Raw genomic sequence first — 17,957 nt, 5'->3', positions numbered from 1 at the left:
TGTGCTAGCTCTCTGACCATGCAGCCAGCCATCTCTTTCTCTTGTGCTCAACAATGCAAGGTGTCCTTGCTGTCTCTTCAGGCAGCTACACAAGCCCAACCATATGTGCAGCACAGCCTTACTTCCTGTGTGTTGGGATGTAACTTGTGGGGGCAGTGGGTCCTCTCATTCCTTCGCTACACTCCCTGCATCAGCTTGCTTTCCTGTTTCCTTTGGTAGAGCAGTTCCAGCAGCACACCTGAGCTCTTGTTTGATGACCAGCTCATTGCCATTTTTATAAAGGATGCTGCATGACACTTCAGGTAAGTTGCTCTTGAGTTCCTTTATTCTAGTTACATCATGTTGTATCAAGTAGCTGCATAGGACTTGGCTCCCATCACCCAGGCTTGTATTCTCCAACTCCCTAGGCTGGAACCTCACTCATATCCAAACATTTTAATCTCTTGCACAGCATTCTCATTGACCTCGCACATTCCATATGTTCTTACAAGCACTATATAACAACTTGAACAACATTTCTCTGAAATAAAAGATACTTCTCATGTCCTGGTTTGTGAATCTCTCACATTTTTGGATGACATTCAGCCAAACTAAAGCACTTTCTTGCTCTCCTTCGGCTTCATTCCTAAAGCCTTGCAACCCTCTCTTTCAGAAAGACAATCATCAAAAACTTTAGTTGCAGGGATGTTAAGGTGAGAACTTAATGCAACAAGCCCCCTGAAATTCAGCTAAAGCCACCTTAACTGTGTGCCCCCTGTTGTACAGCCTATGACCACAATGATGACATTAACGACCACATCACTGATGGCATCACTAATTACATGTTCGATAAGAACACTGATGATATCACAGATCGCATCACTTATGACATTACTGGTTACAACACTAATTACATTGTATGTAACAGATTACATCAATAATGGCATTAGACATAACATCAGAAAAAAGTTAGCACATACAAATGTGGATTATCTTAATAACAATTTAGGCTGTGGACTTGGCCATGACAAAGGCTGTGGTCACTGGACATCTCCAAACACCATAGCTAGTGGTCAGTTAGTGTTGTAAAATATACATTGTGCATGGTTAAGGGCTATGTCTAGTGGCCCATCACTATTTTAAAATATACAGTGAGCAAGGTTGAAAGCTGTAGTGACTGACCATGGCTAAAAGCCCCAGCTAGTGCCCATTAATATGTTAAATTATACAGTCGTCATGACCAAAGGCTTTGAATTCCAAAGCTGAGCAATGACAGGATTGTAATCATTAATGAATTGGCATTCCTTATCTCTTATTAAATTATATGTGACTTACCAGTAACATGGCATTGAACAGATGGCATTAAACTATTTGCTCAATTAACTGGTGTGGTGTCACATGCCTTGGAAAGCCAAATCTGTACTGAGTGTACTATTTGTCTTTACTTTTATATTTTCTCTGACAGTACTTGTCACATGCGTGCCTTTGACATCTTAGCGCTCTGTTCCATAGATCAGAATTCACATGCTGAGGAGGAATGTAACAAGTAACATTTTTTTATACAGTCCATCACACAGCCATCACTTTATTTACCAAATTGAGGAGCATCTTTAATCCACAACTGCATATGTATATGTGGAGCCCCATGTTTCTGGTATTCTTTCCTCCAAAATAAATGTTCCACAGTGCCTAGGGGACCATTCTCTTTATTCTCTTTATTACATATAAAGTGCAATATGGCTAAAAAAGGATAATGGAAAAATCGCAATATACTTACAGGGTCCATGGAACACAATTCTCCTGGTGTCATGCATTCTTGTCTTCGATGTCTTCTTTCTGTGGATTACTTTCACACATCTACTCTGCACGATCATCCCAAACATACTCACTGCAACTTAAAGAGACAAACCAAGCTGCAGGGACCAAGTTTCTTATCATGCATCTAACCTATTGTCAGAGCCACTTCCCACAGTTCCTTCCCCAGGAGTCTCCTCACCTTGTTCTTCACTGTGACTGGCGACTTTCTGTCTTCTCCTCCGGTCTTTCGGGGTTCTCTCCTCTTCAGTATCCTTCTTAAGGAGTCCTTTCCCCTTCTTGCGTTCGAAGAGATAGGGACGGTCTCCTCCGGAGGCCACCTTGACCGTTATTGGAATAAACCGTCAGGTGAACCCTGGGGAGTCCGCCCCTCCCAAAACAGGGAAAAAGCCAGTAAGGCAGAAAAAACCCCGTGAGGCTGCAGGCGAGGATAGATTGGAGGAATTGCGGATCCAGAGGCTTTAAAAGTCTTGAGGCCAATGTCCAGTTGATACTCCAAAGGATGACAGCTACCGGACTGTGATTCCTTGGCTTGGATGAAGGAGCCCTGGGAGAGGCGATGGAGTGTGGAGCCACAAAGGAGAACTTCTATGCTTCCGAAGGATCAAACATAGGCACAGAAGACTGCAAACGGAGGTAAGTTGTTTCGGTAGACAGGTAAAGGTATGGGGAGAGAGAGAGAGAGAAAACTTGTGAGCAATAGAGAGCAGTAGTGAGTCCGTGAGAGTAAGAGAGAGTGAATGCGAGAGGGTATGAATGAGAGAGCGAGTGAATGCTGGAGTGCGCGAATGGGAGAGAGAGTGAATACAAGAGAGTATGAATGAGAGAGCGAGTGAATGCTGGAGTGCGCGAATGGGAGAGAGAGTGAATGCAAGAGAGTATGAATGAGAGAGCGAGTGAATGTGAGAGTGCGAAAGAAGGAGGGGGTGAAAGAGAGGGATGGCAAGACCGAGGGAAGCCGGAAAAGACCCCGAGCAACAGGGAACCGGAAAACCGGAACCTCGCCGACGGGGAAGACAGGTACCAGCTGAGCGAGGTAGAGGGTACTACGGGGGGCGAAGCTAGGCTGGAACCGAGGACCAGATAAGGGGAAAGGAAAGGAAAGGCAAGAGAGAACGGCCGTCGCCTAACGAGAAGGCGGAGGGCCGCGGAGATTAACCGAGAAAACAAAAGAGGAGCTCGGTATGTCAGGAACGGTAGTAGGCACAAAATCGAAAGTCAGCATAGCGAGTTGCAACGCGACTTGCAGGGGGCGTGGCTTCCTTAAATGCAGCAGCAACAAAAAGACTGGACCGCTCACAGACAGACTGTTGGGACCTAGTAGCGCCTCCATCTTGCCCATAACTTCCACGGTCTCAGCAGTGTGACACCTATGAGTGTCTTCTATACCAATATTCCTTAGTTCCTCTCATTGTGGCAAGGATATTGGTAAGTTTTCATTCTAAAACATTTTTTTTCTTTTATCTGATTTTGAAATCTAGTTCTGTTCTGAAGTGTATGACCAACAGCATAACATAATGATACAAAATTCACTTTCATACAATAAGTGAAAAATATATTCAACATTGGTGCGGAATCAGGAATCTTTAGAATACATTTGTGTACAACGATATGCTGAAGAAACTGGAACTATCAAATCATACAATTTGCCTCCTGTTCCAGTAGGAAGAAGCGTAGTGAAACAACAAGCTTCTAAAGTTTTTTCCCAGACATTGATTGGTGCACCTTGTGTTGTTTTCATTTGGTATAATTCTAAATTGTTGCCAATGACTTCATGCGAGTGTATAGGATGAATAGTGTAATGTTCATACAACTTATTCCCTTCTGCAGCAGATAGACGTCTGAACTGACCTTTACTGCTTTTGCTTTTTGACTCAACATCAAGCATAGACAAGTCTGGTGCAGTCAGACTGCCTTTGTACACATCATTGTTCTCCAATAGAAATGGTAATGTGTCTTTCACCTTTCCGATATCTAAAATGCTGTTGCCAAATTTTCTTATCTTTGTGGTAACACCATAAGAATCTGCAATATCACGCTTTACTCCTAGAGTGTTTATATTTTCTTGCAATTTGAGAGGTAAATACACAACTTTGCATCTAACACCTTGAACTAACCATTTTTAGGCAGATTTGACATCTTTGCAATCTAAAAACAGCTTGGAAAGGATGAACAGTTTGCAATGCAATCACTTCAAACACATTCAATCGTTGAAGCACAACAGGAATATAAGGCACCACCATGTAATTCAAAACACTTCTAGGGGGAATGATTTTTCTATAATAAAACCTGACACATTGGGCCTCATTACGAGGTATGTCGGTAGCCATGCCGCTATTGGCGGCATGGCTGCCGGCAAAACCGCATCTGTGTCCGTGTCCTCGGAATGAGGACTTACCGGACCATTCCGAGTTAGGATGGCCCGGTAATTCCTCACTCGAGGACACGGACACGGTTCATCCCCATTCCCATTTCAGCCCCCATAGGGCTGAATGGGAATGGGAGAGGGAGTAAACAACGGGCCATTACGAGATGGCCCGTTGTTTGCTCCCTCTTCCCCTCGCGGGACCCGGTATGCACGCCTGGTTTTCCCAGGTGTGCTTAACGTGTCCCGCGAGGGGACCTCGTAATTTGGCGTAACGGGTTGAACGGCGCCACAGCCTTTTACAGCGCCGTTTAACCCGTTCCGCCAGGGTCGTAATGAGGCCCATTGTCTACAAACATATTGCATGGAAAATAGGGCACTTGCGCACGAAATTGCGTGCAAGCTCCAGCTTGTGTATTCATGGAACACAATGCGCGGGGCTTACCAGTGACTTGCGAGTAATCTGCACCGGTCCAACACGTTACTGCGACATTACGAATGCCTTATGCGAGACTCCAAGTGAAGGCATGCCCGTGTCTGCGCAGTCACCTAAAAAGGGGGCTGAACACATGGAATAGGGCACAAGCGAAAATATGGGTGTTACGAGGGAAGTACCAGAGTAAAATCCTTGCAACGTCCAAATGCGTGCTAAAAACCCGGATTCATGGAATCGAACATGTTCGCCGGCGTGCAGCAAATTACGTGCAAATCCCAAAACATGTCCGCCACGCGATAGCTGGCGTAAACGTCAACACGCACAAAAACAAATGCATAAAAAGCCCACGCGATCAACAAATGCAGGTATACAGCTATGATGAATGTCCCATTTATCGCAGCAGTGATCGTGGGAGACTGCAGGAGGAGGAGGATGGCCAGGGTCCGGATTTTCTATCTATGACCAGTCTTTTGGGATGCCTGATGACCAGGTGTATGGCAGGTATAGGTTTCCACCTCATATCATATTAGACCTGGTCCCGGAGTGGGAGGATGACCTTACATCACCTACCCTGTGCTCCCAAGCACTGAACCCCTTGGAAAAGGTGCTCCATGTTCTGCATTTTTTGGCCACTGAGTCATTTCAGCGGACACCTGCTATAGTTGGGGGCATTTCACAGCACACGCAGTCATGTTGCCTACACCAGGTGTTGGCAATAATGACTGCACGCCCCACATGCCCAGAAAACCTGCAGAAAGGCAGGCCGTGGTCTAGGACTTCTATGGGGTGGCACACTTCCCTAAAGTGCTTGGTGCCATCGATTGCACCCATGTGGCTCTACGTCCACCTAGGGCTACAGAGCACATATATTGCAATCGCAAGCACTGGCCTTCCATCAACGTGCACGTTGTATGTGATGCCAAGGGCATCATTACTTCTGTATAGGCTAACTATCCAAGGTCCACCCATGATAGTTTCATATTCAGGATGTCACCCCTACACCGGGCCCTGGAAGGTGGGAGGCATGGCAACAAATGGCTCATTGGCAAGTATAAATGCACCTGCACATGCATGCATGTCACACACAGACAAATACACACCAATTACAAACATTTTCACCTCTACAGGGGACAGTGCCTATCCTCTGAGCACCTACATGATGACACCAATACGGAACCCTGCCACACCGCCCCAGGTAAGATACAACACAGCCCATATTGCAACTCGGGCCATAGTGGAGCGCACATTCGGAGTGCTGAAGTCATGTTTCCGCTCCCTTGACCACTCTGGTGGTGAGTTGCTATATGCACCCCCACTAGTGTGCAGGATCATTGTGGCAGCATGTGTCCTGCACAATATTGCAACACGGCATGGCGTACCTGTGGACATGATGGGGCCCCCATATCCCCAACCACATGCCCACCACCTGAGCATGGCAGATCAAAGGGCATGTGGTGAGGCTGCCCATACCCAGCTTGTGGCTACATATTTCACCTAAAATCCAACCTCTGTGGTGTGCACGCAGCCCTGGCACATTCCAGGTGCCATTCAATCATGACAAAGGGTCAATCATCTCTGCCCACCAAACCACCCTGAGAATGTGTCTTTGGAAGTACAACATTGTGTGCATCCCTTAGAACTAAAACTAATTTAATTTTGTTTTTCCTAAAGAAACACATAGAAGAAGGAGTATGCCACTACCACCATGCCAAATAGACAGCAAATCGCCTGTGTGTCACATAAACCATCCCATATATCATGTTCAATTTTCACCAGACTGTGCTATGGTATGTAATGTCAAAGGAGACATATAAATGGCCAATATATAATACACTTGTCTCAAAGCGCTCAACGATGTATGGCACAAGTACAAAAATAACACCCACTCATAGAGATCCATAATATTCAGGACAGGAACAGTAATTGCATACTAGGCTTTTCTATTAACAGTGGATGTAACAGTGAATCTGTCGGAGAGTGATTCATAATATTGTCACAAGTGCATCAATGTGCCATCATGCATGGACCGAGGACAGGGTGGAACAGACAGACACCTTACCTGCATGGTGTAATCTGAAGGAGCAAGTGCACAGATGTTTAGAGGGGGTATGGTATTTGGAGGCTGGTGACAAGTTCAGGGGTGGTTCAAGTGCAACTAGTAGGTGGATGCTCTGGCAAGTGCAGAGAGATACAACTCTCTCGGGTCATTCCACAATTGCAGTGATGATGACACTAGTCCAGGTCATGGAGGCAACTGCCCCACAAATTGCTGAGGTTGACAGGGGGGTGTGAGACCTTGAGGTACATCAAGCAGACATTCATCAAGCAGCAAGAACAAAAGGAATGGGGAGAGTGAGAGAGCAGAGGGATTGCTTAACAGGGAAGAGGGAGATAGAAGGAAGAGTAGAAGATGAAACGCATGGGTGGTATATGGAAATAAAGGAAATCAGTCCCTAAACAGAGGGTGGCAGGGTGGGTATCTCAGAGGTTGGCCCTTGCTGATGATAAAGAGCCCCTTAAAAAATATCTCCATCAATGACTGGCTCACCTGAAGAAGGTCGGAGTTACATGATTTAATGGCTCTGGAGGGAGAGCATTGAGGAATGAACATTAGCAGATAGGGAGTAAGCAGGGCTTGCAAATCACAGTGCACAATACATACTTCCTATGAGTCGATGCTGTCTGCCATGGCTAGCCAGTGGAGGACAATCAGTGGCAGACAGATGTGGTGCCTGGCCTTGACGTCAAGCATTATACTTGCGGTCTTGTCCCGAATGAATTACACAGGGTGTGGATTAGAAGCATGGAGTTGGTGCAATAGGCAATAGCAGTAGTATAGCCTGAAGAGTACCACAGCACGTGTAACATTGCCCCCCTGGGTGATTAATACCACCTTCCAGCAACAGGGATTGAGCAAAAGGCAAGTAAATTCAGAGTGAACACACAGTGCCCTGCTCCCATGCAAACACCACCAAAGTCTCAGCAAATGCCATACTCACCTGTCCAGCGAACTCACCTGCCTTGCATACGATGCACACCATCAGGAGCCACTTTACCTAAGTGGAATGCAATGCAGAGAAACATCACAAACAACATGCACATACATGATGACAATTGATCACTGAAAGGAAATAGGCACAGAACACATAGTGCAGGAGCAACACAGGGTGACACAGGGGGAAAGGTCAATCATATAGATTTGTACACGAGTGCAGTGTACCACACCAGAGAGAGTGGGAGAGAGTGGTACCCCTACTAGTCGGTATCGGGAAGTGTACCTGCATCATTCATATACCTTGCATGCTTTCATATCATCACAATGACGTCTGTTATCCCCTGAACTGGCTAGTAGCATTCCTGGTCTCACATGTGCTGTGTGGCCTGGCCACTAATGCAACCCCTCCCTGTCTTGCTCCTCTGTGCACCAGTCGTACTCCTGGGCGCCTTCGGACCAGATACCACCAGGGCCCCCTGTGCACCAGTCCCACCCATGTCAGCCCGTCTGGTGGAGCTAACATCCCTGCATGAGTTGGGTGTCGCCAGTGGATCAGCTGATGTTGTCACCATACCGATCCAGGCTACGACAGGAGCAATAGCAATGGAGGGAGAGCAGGCACCTACGAGCAGGGCACAGGCCAGACACCGCCGGGTAGTGTTATCAGGCCAGAGGATGTCCATGCAAAGCAGGCACCGGGTACTATGGCAACAGCAGGCTCTGAGGAGGAGGTTTATGTACTCAGCGCATACCATCCTAAGGGAGCAGGTATCCGGCGTCAGACAGGACGCAAATGTGGACCTCAGATCAAGGATGTCTTCCATGTTCATGCGATACGGGCAGTGAATCGGGCAGATAGGCAGTGGGCTCTGGAGGCGAGGGTCACCATGGCCAGGGCAGAGATTGCACTGCGTTGGGCAAGGAGGCAGGCTGCCATCCTCGAAGATACTTGAAGGGAGTGGGAGGGGATGGAGAGGAACATGCTGGTGTCCCTGCAAGCCCTCGAGTAGAGAACAGAGGCCCGCCTGGGGGAAGAGGATGCAGTGCTCGATGATGCCCTGGCCCAAACATTGAGTGAGATTGGTGACGAGGAGGACTAGTCCGCTGCCTGTGTACATAGTTTTGTAGATATGTTTCCTTTAATTTTTCCTTATTATTTGGACCTTGGATCATGGACATTACTTCATTTCTTTTGTACATAGTTCTGTAGGTGTAAGTTTCCTTTTATTTATGTTTTTTTGTTGGAGTGGACTCTGGACTAACCTCCATGTTTTCTTGTACATAGTTGTTTGTGTTTTTGAGGGTTCCTGGTAACCATGTTTAATTTGTATTTTTTTTAATTATTTTGTGTAAATATTTGTATACACATGGACATTGTTATTTTTCTATTTTTACATGGACATCTTTTGTGATTTTATTTACAGCATGTATGCAGAAAAAACAACTGTTGAATATATAATTTTTTTACTCTCACAGTCATTGTCTGTCACAGTTATTTTTGCAGTGTGCCTGTTTGGTAGTCCATTTAGGAGCCCTGATCCTGCCCATTGTTAGTCATGTGTGTGGTTGCTTACTTGCATGTGTTATGTCCAGGATTTATTTGCGGGATGAGTTTACACATGGGGCGGACAGGTGGTGGTGTGTGAAGTGGGATTTTGTGTGTGGACGCGCAAATGGCATTTCCTTTCACTTGTGCACCATCACTGTGTATTTACCCTCACTGTGTGAGTGAGGTGGGTGGGTTGGCTGTGTATTTTACATGTTCAGGACATTTGCACATGATTTGCTTAATGCTGTGTAACACACAGGTGGTGCTTTACCCTTTACCGGAATGTATTTGTACAGTTATCGTCATCTCTGGTGTTGGCTAACCTCTAGCTCTGGGATACAGTATTGGCATTTCTTTGTATTTACACATTGTCTGCCCAATGCAGCAGTCTCAGTGCGTGGTGTACTGACTGATTGCCATGCCCTGGCAAACCAGTGATGTGTTTATTAGGGATTTTATTCTAGGAATAGCAGCTCAATGAGGCCCAGGCTGTGAGACACCTGGCCAGTGTTTGTGCATGTTAACAATTTATCCCTGTGGATTGATGACATGACATTGTCAAATGGCCAGCAGGGCCTCACTTTTACATTAACTTGTTACATCTGTATGTTGGGAGATGGTTGCAATTTGGTTTGACCAGCTGCCGCCACACTCATGGATGTGGCCCGCTTAATGCGTTCATTTTGGTTTGCAGGATACATGTTCCGGTGGATATTCTGGCTGGTGCCACAACATGGCAGTCAAGGTGCATGACACACAATCGATGGAGTGATGATGTGTCACTATGTCAGAGTACATCATGCAGGTGATGTCCCATGTGGAGGGGGCTGCCTGCAGGGTGGGGTCACGGGTGATGGGGGCTCGGGGCATCCCATGTGCAGGGGGCTGCCTGCAGGGTGGGGCCACGGGTGATGGGGTGGGGTTCTCCCATGTGGAGGGGGCTGCCTGCAGGGTGGTGTCACGGGTGATGAGGTAGGGGTATCCCATGTGGAGGGGGCTGCCTGCAGGGGGGGTCACGGGTGATGGGGTTGGGGGTATCCCATGTGGAGGGGCTTCCTGCAGTGTGGGGTCATGGGTGATGGGGTGGGGGTATCCCATGTGGAGGGGGCTGCCTGCATTCTGGGGTCATGGATGATGGGGGCTGGGCTTTCCCATGTGGAGGGGGCTGCCTGCATGGTGGGGTCACGGGTGATGGGGTGGGGGTAGCCCAGGTTGAAAGGGGCCCCTAGAGGTCCCTCGTGCTATGGAAACAAGGCAATAACCATACACGAAAAGATGCACCAGACACGAGGTTCAAATTCCCAATGCTAGGGTTTATTGCAAGCAAAAATAGTCTCAATTGGCCAATTCTGGTCTCACGCCCCGCGACGTGAGTTTCCTAGACCTTGAGGGATGCAAGAGAGCGAATTACGTACATCAGTTACATACATACAATCAGCAATGTCATGTTTAACACCCCCCTTTGGTTAGCTTCTTTGAACTCGGGATGACGATGGACATTTCCGACGGGTATGACAATTATGACACTTTTGATGTCTATTTTAGTAACAATGTGCAATTTAGAAAGTGCGGAGGCATCTTTTAGTTGTTGAACAGAACACGGTAGTTCTGTTCTTGGAAACAAGCTGCACACAGGGGAAGAGCCACATTCCATGCTCAGCTATCTATGAGGTACTATTCGTGTCCTGAGAGCTGACATGCTCTAAAGGGTTTTGCGAAGGGGGGCAGTAGGAAGAGCATAATTCAAGCCTTTAGCTGTTTTATTCTAACATATTCTACCATCGTACGAGACTGGCTGGCCGCTGTGAAGTGATTAAATGCCCTGCAGCTCTCTCCCAAGGCTACAGAGAGGGAGCGTGGGCATTCCTTTCTGGGCTACTCATGAGGAGTTTCAACGAACTCCTCAGTCCCGCGACCTTGTCCTTTCTTGTACTAAGGCTTTACTCTATCAGCCTTAGTACCTATGTGCGTCCAGCTTGTCCTGCTCTGGTTCCTGACACATGTACTTTTATAAGCGCACTGAGGAGCCGTGAGTCTTGAATTGTCCGACTTGCACAACTCTCACACTTCTCTCCTCTACGCCCCTGGCTCCTACTCCGTCCGTGAGTGGAACCAAAGGCAAAAGAAAAGCACCAAAGATCTGTGGATCACTTTGCCTGTCGAGGCCGCAAATTATACCGGTTCACTCCTGGTATTGTATGATCCGTGAATAGTGCCATTGCACTTTCAGTATCAGGTTCAGTGTCAGCCTGTGGCACAATGATGGGTAGCGATGAGCGCTGTGGCAATGATGTAGTTTCTTTCTTTGGCTTTGGTGCATTTGTAGAAACTGGTGGGCGCCAAAGGGGTACACGCGTTGTTTCTGCTCGTGTTTGCAATGCAAGGTTTGTGTTGCTCGGCAGTGATGTTGTTTCTGCTGGGCAACATTGGGGGACTTTTCGCCCTCTCCCCTTACTGGCAGCCTCCTCAGGCTCTGTTTCGAGTTTCACTTCTCGCTTGGGCTTTGTTTTAACTTTCACTTCTCGCTCAGGCTGATGCTGTGGCAATGGACTGGCAACGGTTTCTTTCGTTTCCAAGACCGTTTCCTTTCTCTGGTCGTCGGAAGTTGTCAGCAGTCCTGGGAATCTTTTTGCAAGTATCGCGTGGACCCATGCCTTCCGTCCGTCTACTCGGATGGCCGTTTGCGTTGCCAAAAGTACTTGGTAGGGGCCTCGCCACCTGGGGGCTAATGCTGTTTTCCGCTCAAAGTTATTTATTAAGACCCAACTTCCAGGCTCCGGCGAGTGCCCCGGTCCGGTATATCGCACTGGTAATGCCTCCTGCACCTGCTGATGAATCAAACGCAACTTCTTCATTAAAAGGCCACAGTACGTGTTTAACATAGGATGCTCGACCTCACATAATCTTTTGGGCTGCGGTGCGCACCACACATTTGCTGGTCTCCCCATTATAATCTCATAGGGGGAGAGCCCAGTTCTAGCCTGCACAGACGTGCGCATGCACAATAGCGCTTGGGGTAATGCATCCACCCAACTCAACTTGCTCCCACCGCAGATTTTAGCTATCTTTGACTTTAAGATTGCGTTATGTCTCTCCACAAGCCCGGCAGAACTGGGATGCCTGGAACTGTGGAATCTCTTCTCTATCTGCAGACCTGCACAGATCTGTAGCACTACTGCACCCACAAAGTGTGGGCCGTTGTCTGACCACAGGACATGGGGCAACCCAAACCGGGAGAAATACTCCTTTAACATTACTTTTGCCGTTGACATGGCAGTACAGTCTTTTAAAGGATATGCCTCCACCCACTTGCTAAATGCACAAATCACCACTACCACATATTTGTAGTTCTGGCACCTTTCCATTTCTATGAAATCAAAATGGACCACCTCAAATGGCATAGAGGGTGGGCCAAAACTACCTACTGGAGTCACGGTTCCCTTCCCTACATTGTGTTGCAGGCACGTAATACAATTCTGCACTAGCCTTTCTGCATTCTTTTTTATGCGCTCATTTTTCCATACTGTGGATAAATGCTGTACCATCTTCTTCGCGCAAATGTGGGTAGGGCTATGCGCCATTGTAACCATTGCGGTCACGTAACAATTTGGCAACATCCAGTTCTTGGTCTCTTTGTCCACCCAACATCCCTCCAAATCTAACTCAGCAGAGCCCTCAGCCCACCCCTGAATCTCTTCGGTCATGGCCTCAGCCTGCATTTCTTTGACTGTGGCAACTCCATTCTCTATCATACAAGGTACTTCCTCAGTCTGTACTGTCATCATTTTATTTCCCAAATCTGTGGCTGTTTGCTTCGCAATCCTGTCTGCAAATGCATTTCCCTCTCCCACTTTACATGTTACCTTTTTATGCGCCTCGCACTTCACTATAGCTAGGCGCTTTGGAAACGTGAGTGCAGACAACAATCGCACAATCAAAGGCCCATGCTGAATCCTGGCCCCATGTGATGTCAAGAAACCCCTCTCAGCCCAAAGTCGGCCAAAGTTATGAACCACGCCAAAGGCGTACTGGCTGTCAGTATAAATATTCACGTTCAAATTCTCAGAGAGTTCACAGGCTCGGGTCAATGCTATTATTTCTGCGGCTTGTGCCGAATTGTAGGGGATTCTTCTGCTTTCTACAACACTCTCTAGGGTAGTAATTGCATATGCAGCCATTGATGTGCCATCAGGTAATTTAAAACAAGAGCCATCACAAAATAACTCCCCATCTGGATCTTTCTGTGGGATGTCGCTCAAGTCAATTCTTCCCTTTGTTTCTTCTTCAGTGACCATTAAACAATCATGGGGTGGTGATTCGTTGTCATCAATTTCTGCTTTGGGCAGTGGCATTAATTCTGCAGGATTCAATGCGCTACACCTCATAATTTGAATGTGGGGTGCAAACAAGATGAGCTCATATCTTGTCAGTCTAGCTGAGGTGAGGTGTTGCGTCTGTGTCCTATTTAATAGAACGTCTATAGCATGTGGCACCATCAGAATTAAAGTGTGCCCCAATACCGTTCCTTCTGTTTGTTTGACTGACGCAGCAGCCGCTGCGACGGATCGCAAACATCGTGGTAGTGCGTGCGCTACAGGGTCCAGCGCGGAAGAATAATAGCCGCACGGCCTATTTCTTCCACCTTGTTCCTGTGTCAAAACCGTCAATGCACATCTGTAACGCTCACCTGATTCTCGCAGAGGCGCCGGTCTTGACTGGGCGACTACCGTATCTTCCAAGGTGATGTGTAGCACCCGGTTGGCTCTTGGGCTGGACCTCTGTGCACTGTATGCCTGACTTCAAGAGTAAGATGTCTGCAGATAGAAAATATGGGATTAATGAACTGGGGTGATTGGGGTGTCCCTATCTCTTTCCTTTTTGCTCTCCTGTAGACCCCCAAAGGTTAACGCTCTCACCTTAGGTAAGTGAATGCCGAGCTCTCCATCTGCCTCGGGGCAGGGTGCTGTAACCAGTTTCTTCACTGGATCGGTAGCGCAGGCCTCTTGACTTCAGAGGACTGCTGTCCGTCGTTTACTGCACGAACGGTAAGTTTCGAGTAATTCTATTGTCTTTAAAGTCTTTAGTAATGATGTCTCTTGTTTTGCAGGTTCCGGCGATGGCGGATGACGGGCTGAAGTGAGTTGAAGATGGAGTCCGTGTGATGAATAGAAGCGCCTGGAAGCACGTAAGTAAGCGCTTGTTGCCTGCTTCACGATGCGCTTTAACTGTCTTTTATTTTGCAGGTACAAGTTCGGAGCGGCTGCAGGGTGCCGGAATACCCACTGGGTTAGGTGTGGAAAGGAGTAATGGCACGTGAGTATTAAAGTTCCCCAATGTCTTTAAACGCACCTTGTTTTGTCTTTCAGATGCGGGATGCAGCGCCGAAGGCCTCCGGAGCGTGCGAAGAGTTGGTAAGCTTTTGTCTTTCAGATGCCGGAATGCAGTGTGAAGACCTCCGGAGCGCACGAAGAGTAGGTAAGCCTTTGTCTTTCAGATGCCAGAATGCAGCGCTAGGCGTTGGTGGCAGCCGATGGACCAGGTAAGTGAAGAGCTGTCACTGAAGACCGTAATGCTAACCTGTTCTTTCTTGTCTTTATAGGTGTTGCTGAAGACTGGATTCAGAATGGTAAGCCTTTTTCCTTAGGCCCAGGATCAGATGCAGAAGACACGATGAGCGTTCTGCTGCTGAGAATATAGAATAACGCAAAGCAAGATTCATCCACCGAGTGTGGTTTAAATAGCCTCCTGTAGTGCTTAGGTGTCTCCTTCCACAGCCACGCCTTGGTAAGAAAAGAGTTCCTGCCTTCCAGAAGAGTTCCAGTGTTCTGAATCTAGGGAGTGGCTCCTGCCCCACCCAACAGGAAAAGTAGTTCCACACAGAAGAGGATCAGAGACTCAACTGGCAGGCAAGTAAGCAGCATGGTCTGCTGCAGGTAAGTCCACCCAAGCATTATGAGCCCGGCGCTTCCAGCGCTGGGACTGGGCATATTTATGAGCCTGGTGCCACTGGCGCCAGGACTGGGTCCAAAAGGTCCCAATTGGGACTGGTTGGCCCTCGGAACCTGGGTTATGGATCTGCTTCCAAGGGAGTTGGGAAAACCCTGACCTTTTGGAAGCAGAGATCATGACAGTACCCCCCCTCAAGGCCCCTCCCAAACCGGGCTTCTCCGGGAGTTTTGGCTTGTCAGGAAATGTTCGGTGAAATCTTTTGATTAGGCGAGGAGCGTGGACATATTCAGCAGGTTCCCAGGATCTCTCTTGGGGGCCGTAGCCTTTCCAGTCAATTAGGTAAAATAGTTTAGATTTGGAGATCTTGGAGTCCAGAATGCTTTTGACTTCAAACTCGAGTTCTCCATCAACTAGGATGGGTTTTGGAGATTTAGTTAGTCGGGTTTGAGGTTGCACGGGTTTTAATAGAGAGACGTGGAAGACCGGATGTATCTTCATGTGCGGGGGCAAGTCCAACTTGACCGCTACTGGGTTTATTATGGTAGTGATGGAATAGGGACCAAGGTATCTTGGGTTGAATGTGCGTGGCCCTTTTAGAGGTAGATATTTGGTGGATAACCAGACTTGGTCCCCTACTTGATATTGGGGTGCTTCCTTCCGATGTTGGTCTGCTCCTTTCTTGTATTGTTCTTTAGCCCTTTGAAGGTGAGAAACAGCTTCCTTAAAGGCTTGGGTGATTGTAGAATGCAGGTAGTCTACTGCTGGAGTTTCAAGATCTTGGAGGGGATCCAACTCCGAGGTTCGAGGGTGACTGCCGTACAAAAGAAAAAACGGTGTTTTCCCAGTTCCCGAATGGACAGAGTTATTGTAGGCATATTCGGCTATTCAAAGGATGTCTTTCCAAGTTTTTTCAGTTTGTTGCAGCATGCAGCGTAAATACTGTTCCAGAGTTTGATTGGTCCTCTCGGTTTGTCCGTCGGTCTGAGGGTGGTGACTGGTCGATAGTCTCACATCAATTTGAGCCGACCGACAGCAACTTCGCCAAAAATGAGAAATAAATTGACTACCTCGATCCGAAATTAGAACCGAAGGAAAACCGTGTAGTCGGACAATGTTTTCGAGAAATTCTCGGGCCAGAGTTGCTGCTGTTGGCAAGCCTTTGAGCGGAATGAAATGCGCCATCTTGGAGAATAAGTCCACGATTACTAGAATCGTATTGTATCCGGAGCATGGAGGTAGATCGGTGATGAAGTCCATAGAAAGCGTATGCCAAGGGCGAGATGGGATGTCAATAGGGCGTAAGAGGCCTGCTGGTCTTTCCTTTTGACTCTTGTTTTGGGCGCATACTCCACAGGACATTATAAAGTCTCTGATATCTTTTTTCCAAGACGGCCACCAGAAGTAGCGCTTGATCTTTTCTGAGGTCTTGGCCATACCGGGATGACCTTCCATTAAAGAATCGTGATAACAGGAGATTACTTTTTTCTGTAAATCTGTGATGGGTAGGTATAATCGTTCTTGGAAATACAATAAGTTGTCCTTTACTGCAAAGTCCTTTCCCTGCAGATGCCAATTCAGTATGTCTGCTGGAGTTACAAGTTGCCTGGCTTTATCCTTAACTTCCTTGATTGATTCTGTGGCGATTACACCCAGAATTCTTTGTTCGGGAATGATTGGTACAGGTTTAGGGTTGATCAAGTGTTCTTCCACTCCCATCCGAGAAAGGGCATCAGCTTTACCGTTCTTTGTACCAGGTCGATAGGTAATTATGAAGTCAAACTCGGCAAAGAATAATGCCCAACGGAGTTGTCTAGAGGATTGGGCTTTTGCGGTTTTCAAATATTGCAGGTTTCGGTGATCCGTAATCACAGTAACGGTGTGTCGGGCCCCCAGCAGATAATGCCGCCAAGCCTTAAAGGCAGACTTGATAGCCAGAAGTTCCTTGTCAGTAATCGTGTAATTGATTTCAGGAGGCGAGAATTTACGGGACCAAAATGCCACGGGATGCAACTGATTGGTTACCGGGTCCTTCTGTGATAGAACTGCCCCCATGGCAAGGCTTGAAGCATCAGTTTCCACGATGTAGGGGAGTTCGGGGCGAGGGTGTTTTAAGTTTGGTGCGGAGATAAATTTAGTCTTCAAATCCTGGAAAGCTTGTTCCGCCTCGGTAGACCATTCAAAACGTTTGTTTTTCTTTAACAAGGCAGTGATGGGCTGGACTATTCGAGAGAATTCGGGGATAAACCTGCGGTAAAAGTTAGCGAAGCCTAACATGCTTTGCACTCCTTTTACGGAGGATGGTGATGGCCATTTGAGAACTGCATCAACCTTCTTTGAATCCATACGTACTCCGCCAGGTGATAATATGAATCCCAAGAATTCAACTTCAGTCACGTTGAAAACACATTTTTCCAACTTAGCGAAAAGTTTGTGTTGACGCAATCTTTCGAGGACCATTTTCACGTGTTTTCGATGTTCAGATTCCGATGAAGAATAAACGAGGATGTCGTCAATGTAAACAACAACACACACATCTATGAGCTCTCTGAGGACATTGTTCATAAAATATTGAAAGGCGGCCGGGGCATTGCAAAGTCCGAAGGGCATGACCTGATATTCAAATAGCCCATACTTGGTGCGGAAGGCAGTCTTCCATTCATCGCCCTCTTTTACTCGTACCAAGTGGTAAGCTCCTCTAAGATCCAGCTTTGTATATATGCATGCTTTTCTGACTTGGTCCAGTAGTTCAGGGATCAAAGGTAACGGATATCTATTCTTAACGGTGATCTGGTTCAGGGAGCGATAATCGATACAAGTTCAAAGGTCTCCTTCCTTTTTTGGAACGAAGAACAAAGCTGAAGAAGCAGGG

The 17,957-nt window shown here is 47.3% G+C and overlaps 1 protein-coding gene across 1 annotated transcript in view; it reads right to left on the bottom strand.

Annotated features, from left to right (window-relative positions):
* The window catches only part of LOC138492853 (vomeronasal type-2 receptor 1-like), a 100,380-nt gene extending 91,960 nt beyond the window's left edge, over positions 1-8,420 (bottom strand). Inside the window, exons 1-2 of the mRNA XM_069620186.1 lie at positions 8,343-8,420; positions 7,595-7,651 (exon numbers count right to left, since the gene is read on the bottom strand). Coding sequence (XP_069476287.1) covers positions 7,595-7,651; positions 8,343-8,420 — 135 coding nt within the window. The remainder of the gene's footprint in view (positions 1-7,594; positions 7,652-8,342) is intronic.
* Positions 8,421-17,957: the final 9,537 nt, after the last annotated feature.

The sequence above is a fragment of the Ambystoma mexicanum genome, chromosome 10, assembly GCF_040938575.1.
Source record: "Ambystoma mexicanum isolate Mex_15411 chromosome 10, UKY_AmexF1_1, whole genome shotgun sequence".
NCBI classification, from domain to species: domain Eukaryota; kingdom Metazoa; phylum Chordata; class Amphibia; order Caudata; family Ambystomatidae; genus Ambystoma; species Ambystoma mexicanum.
Note: the sequence above shows the minus strand (reverse complement) of the source record. Positions and strands in the feature narration are given on the sequence as shown.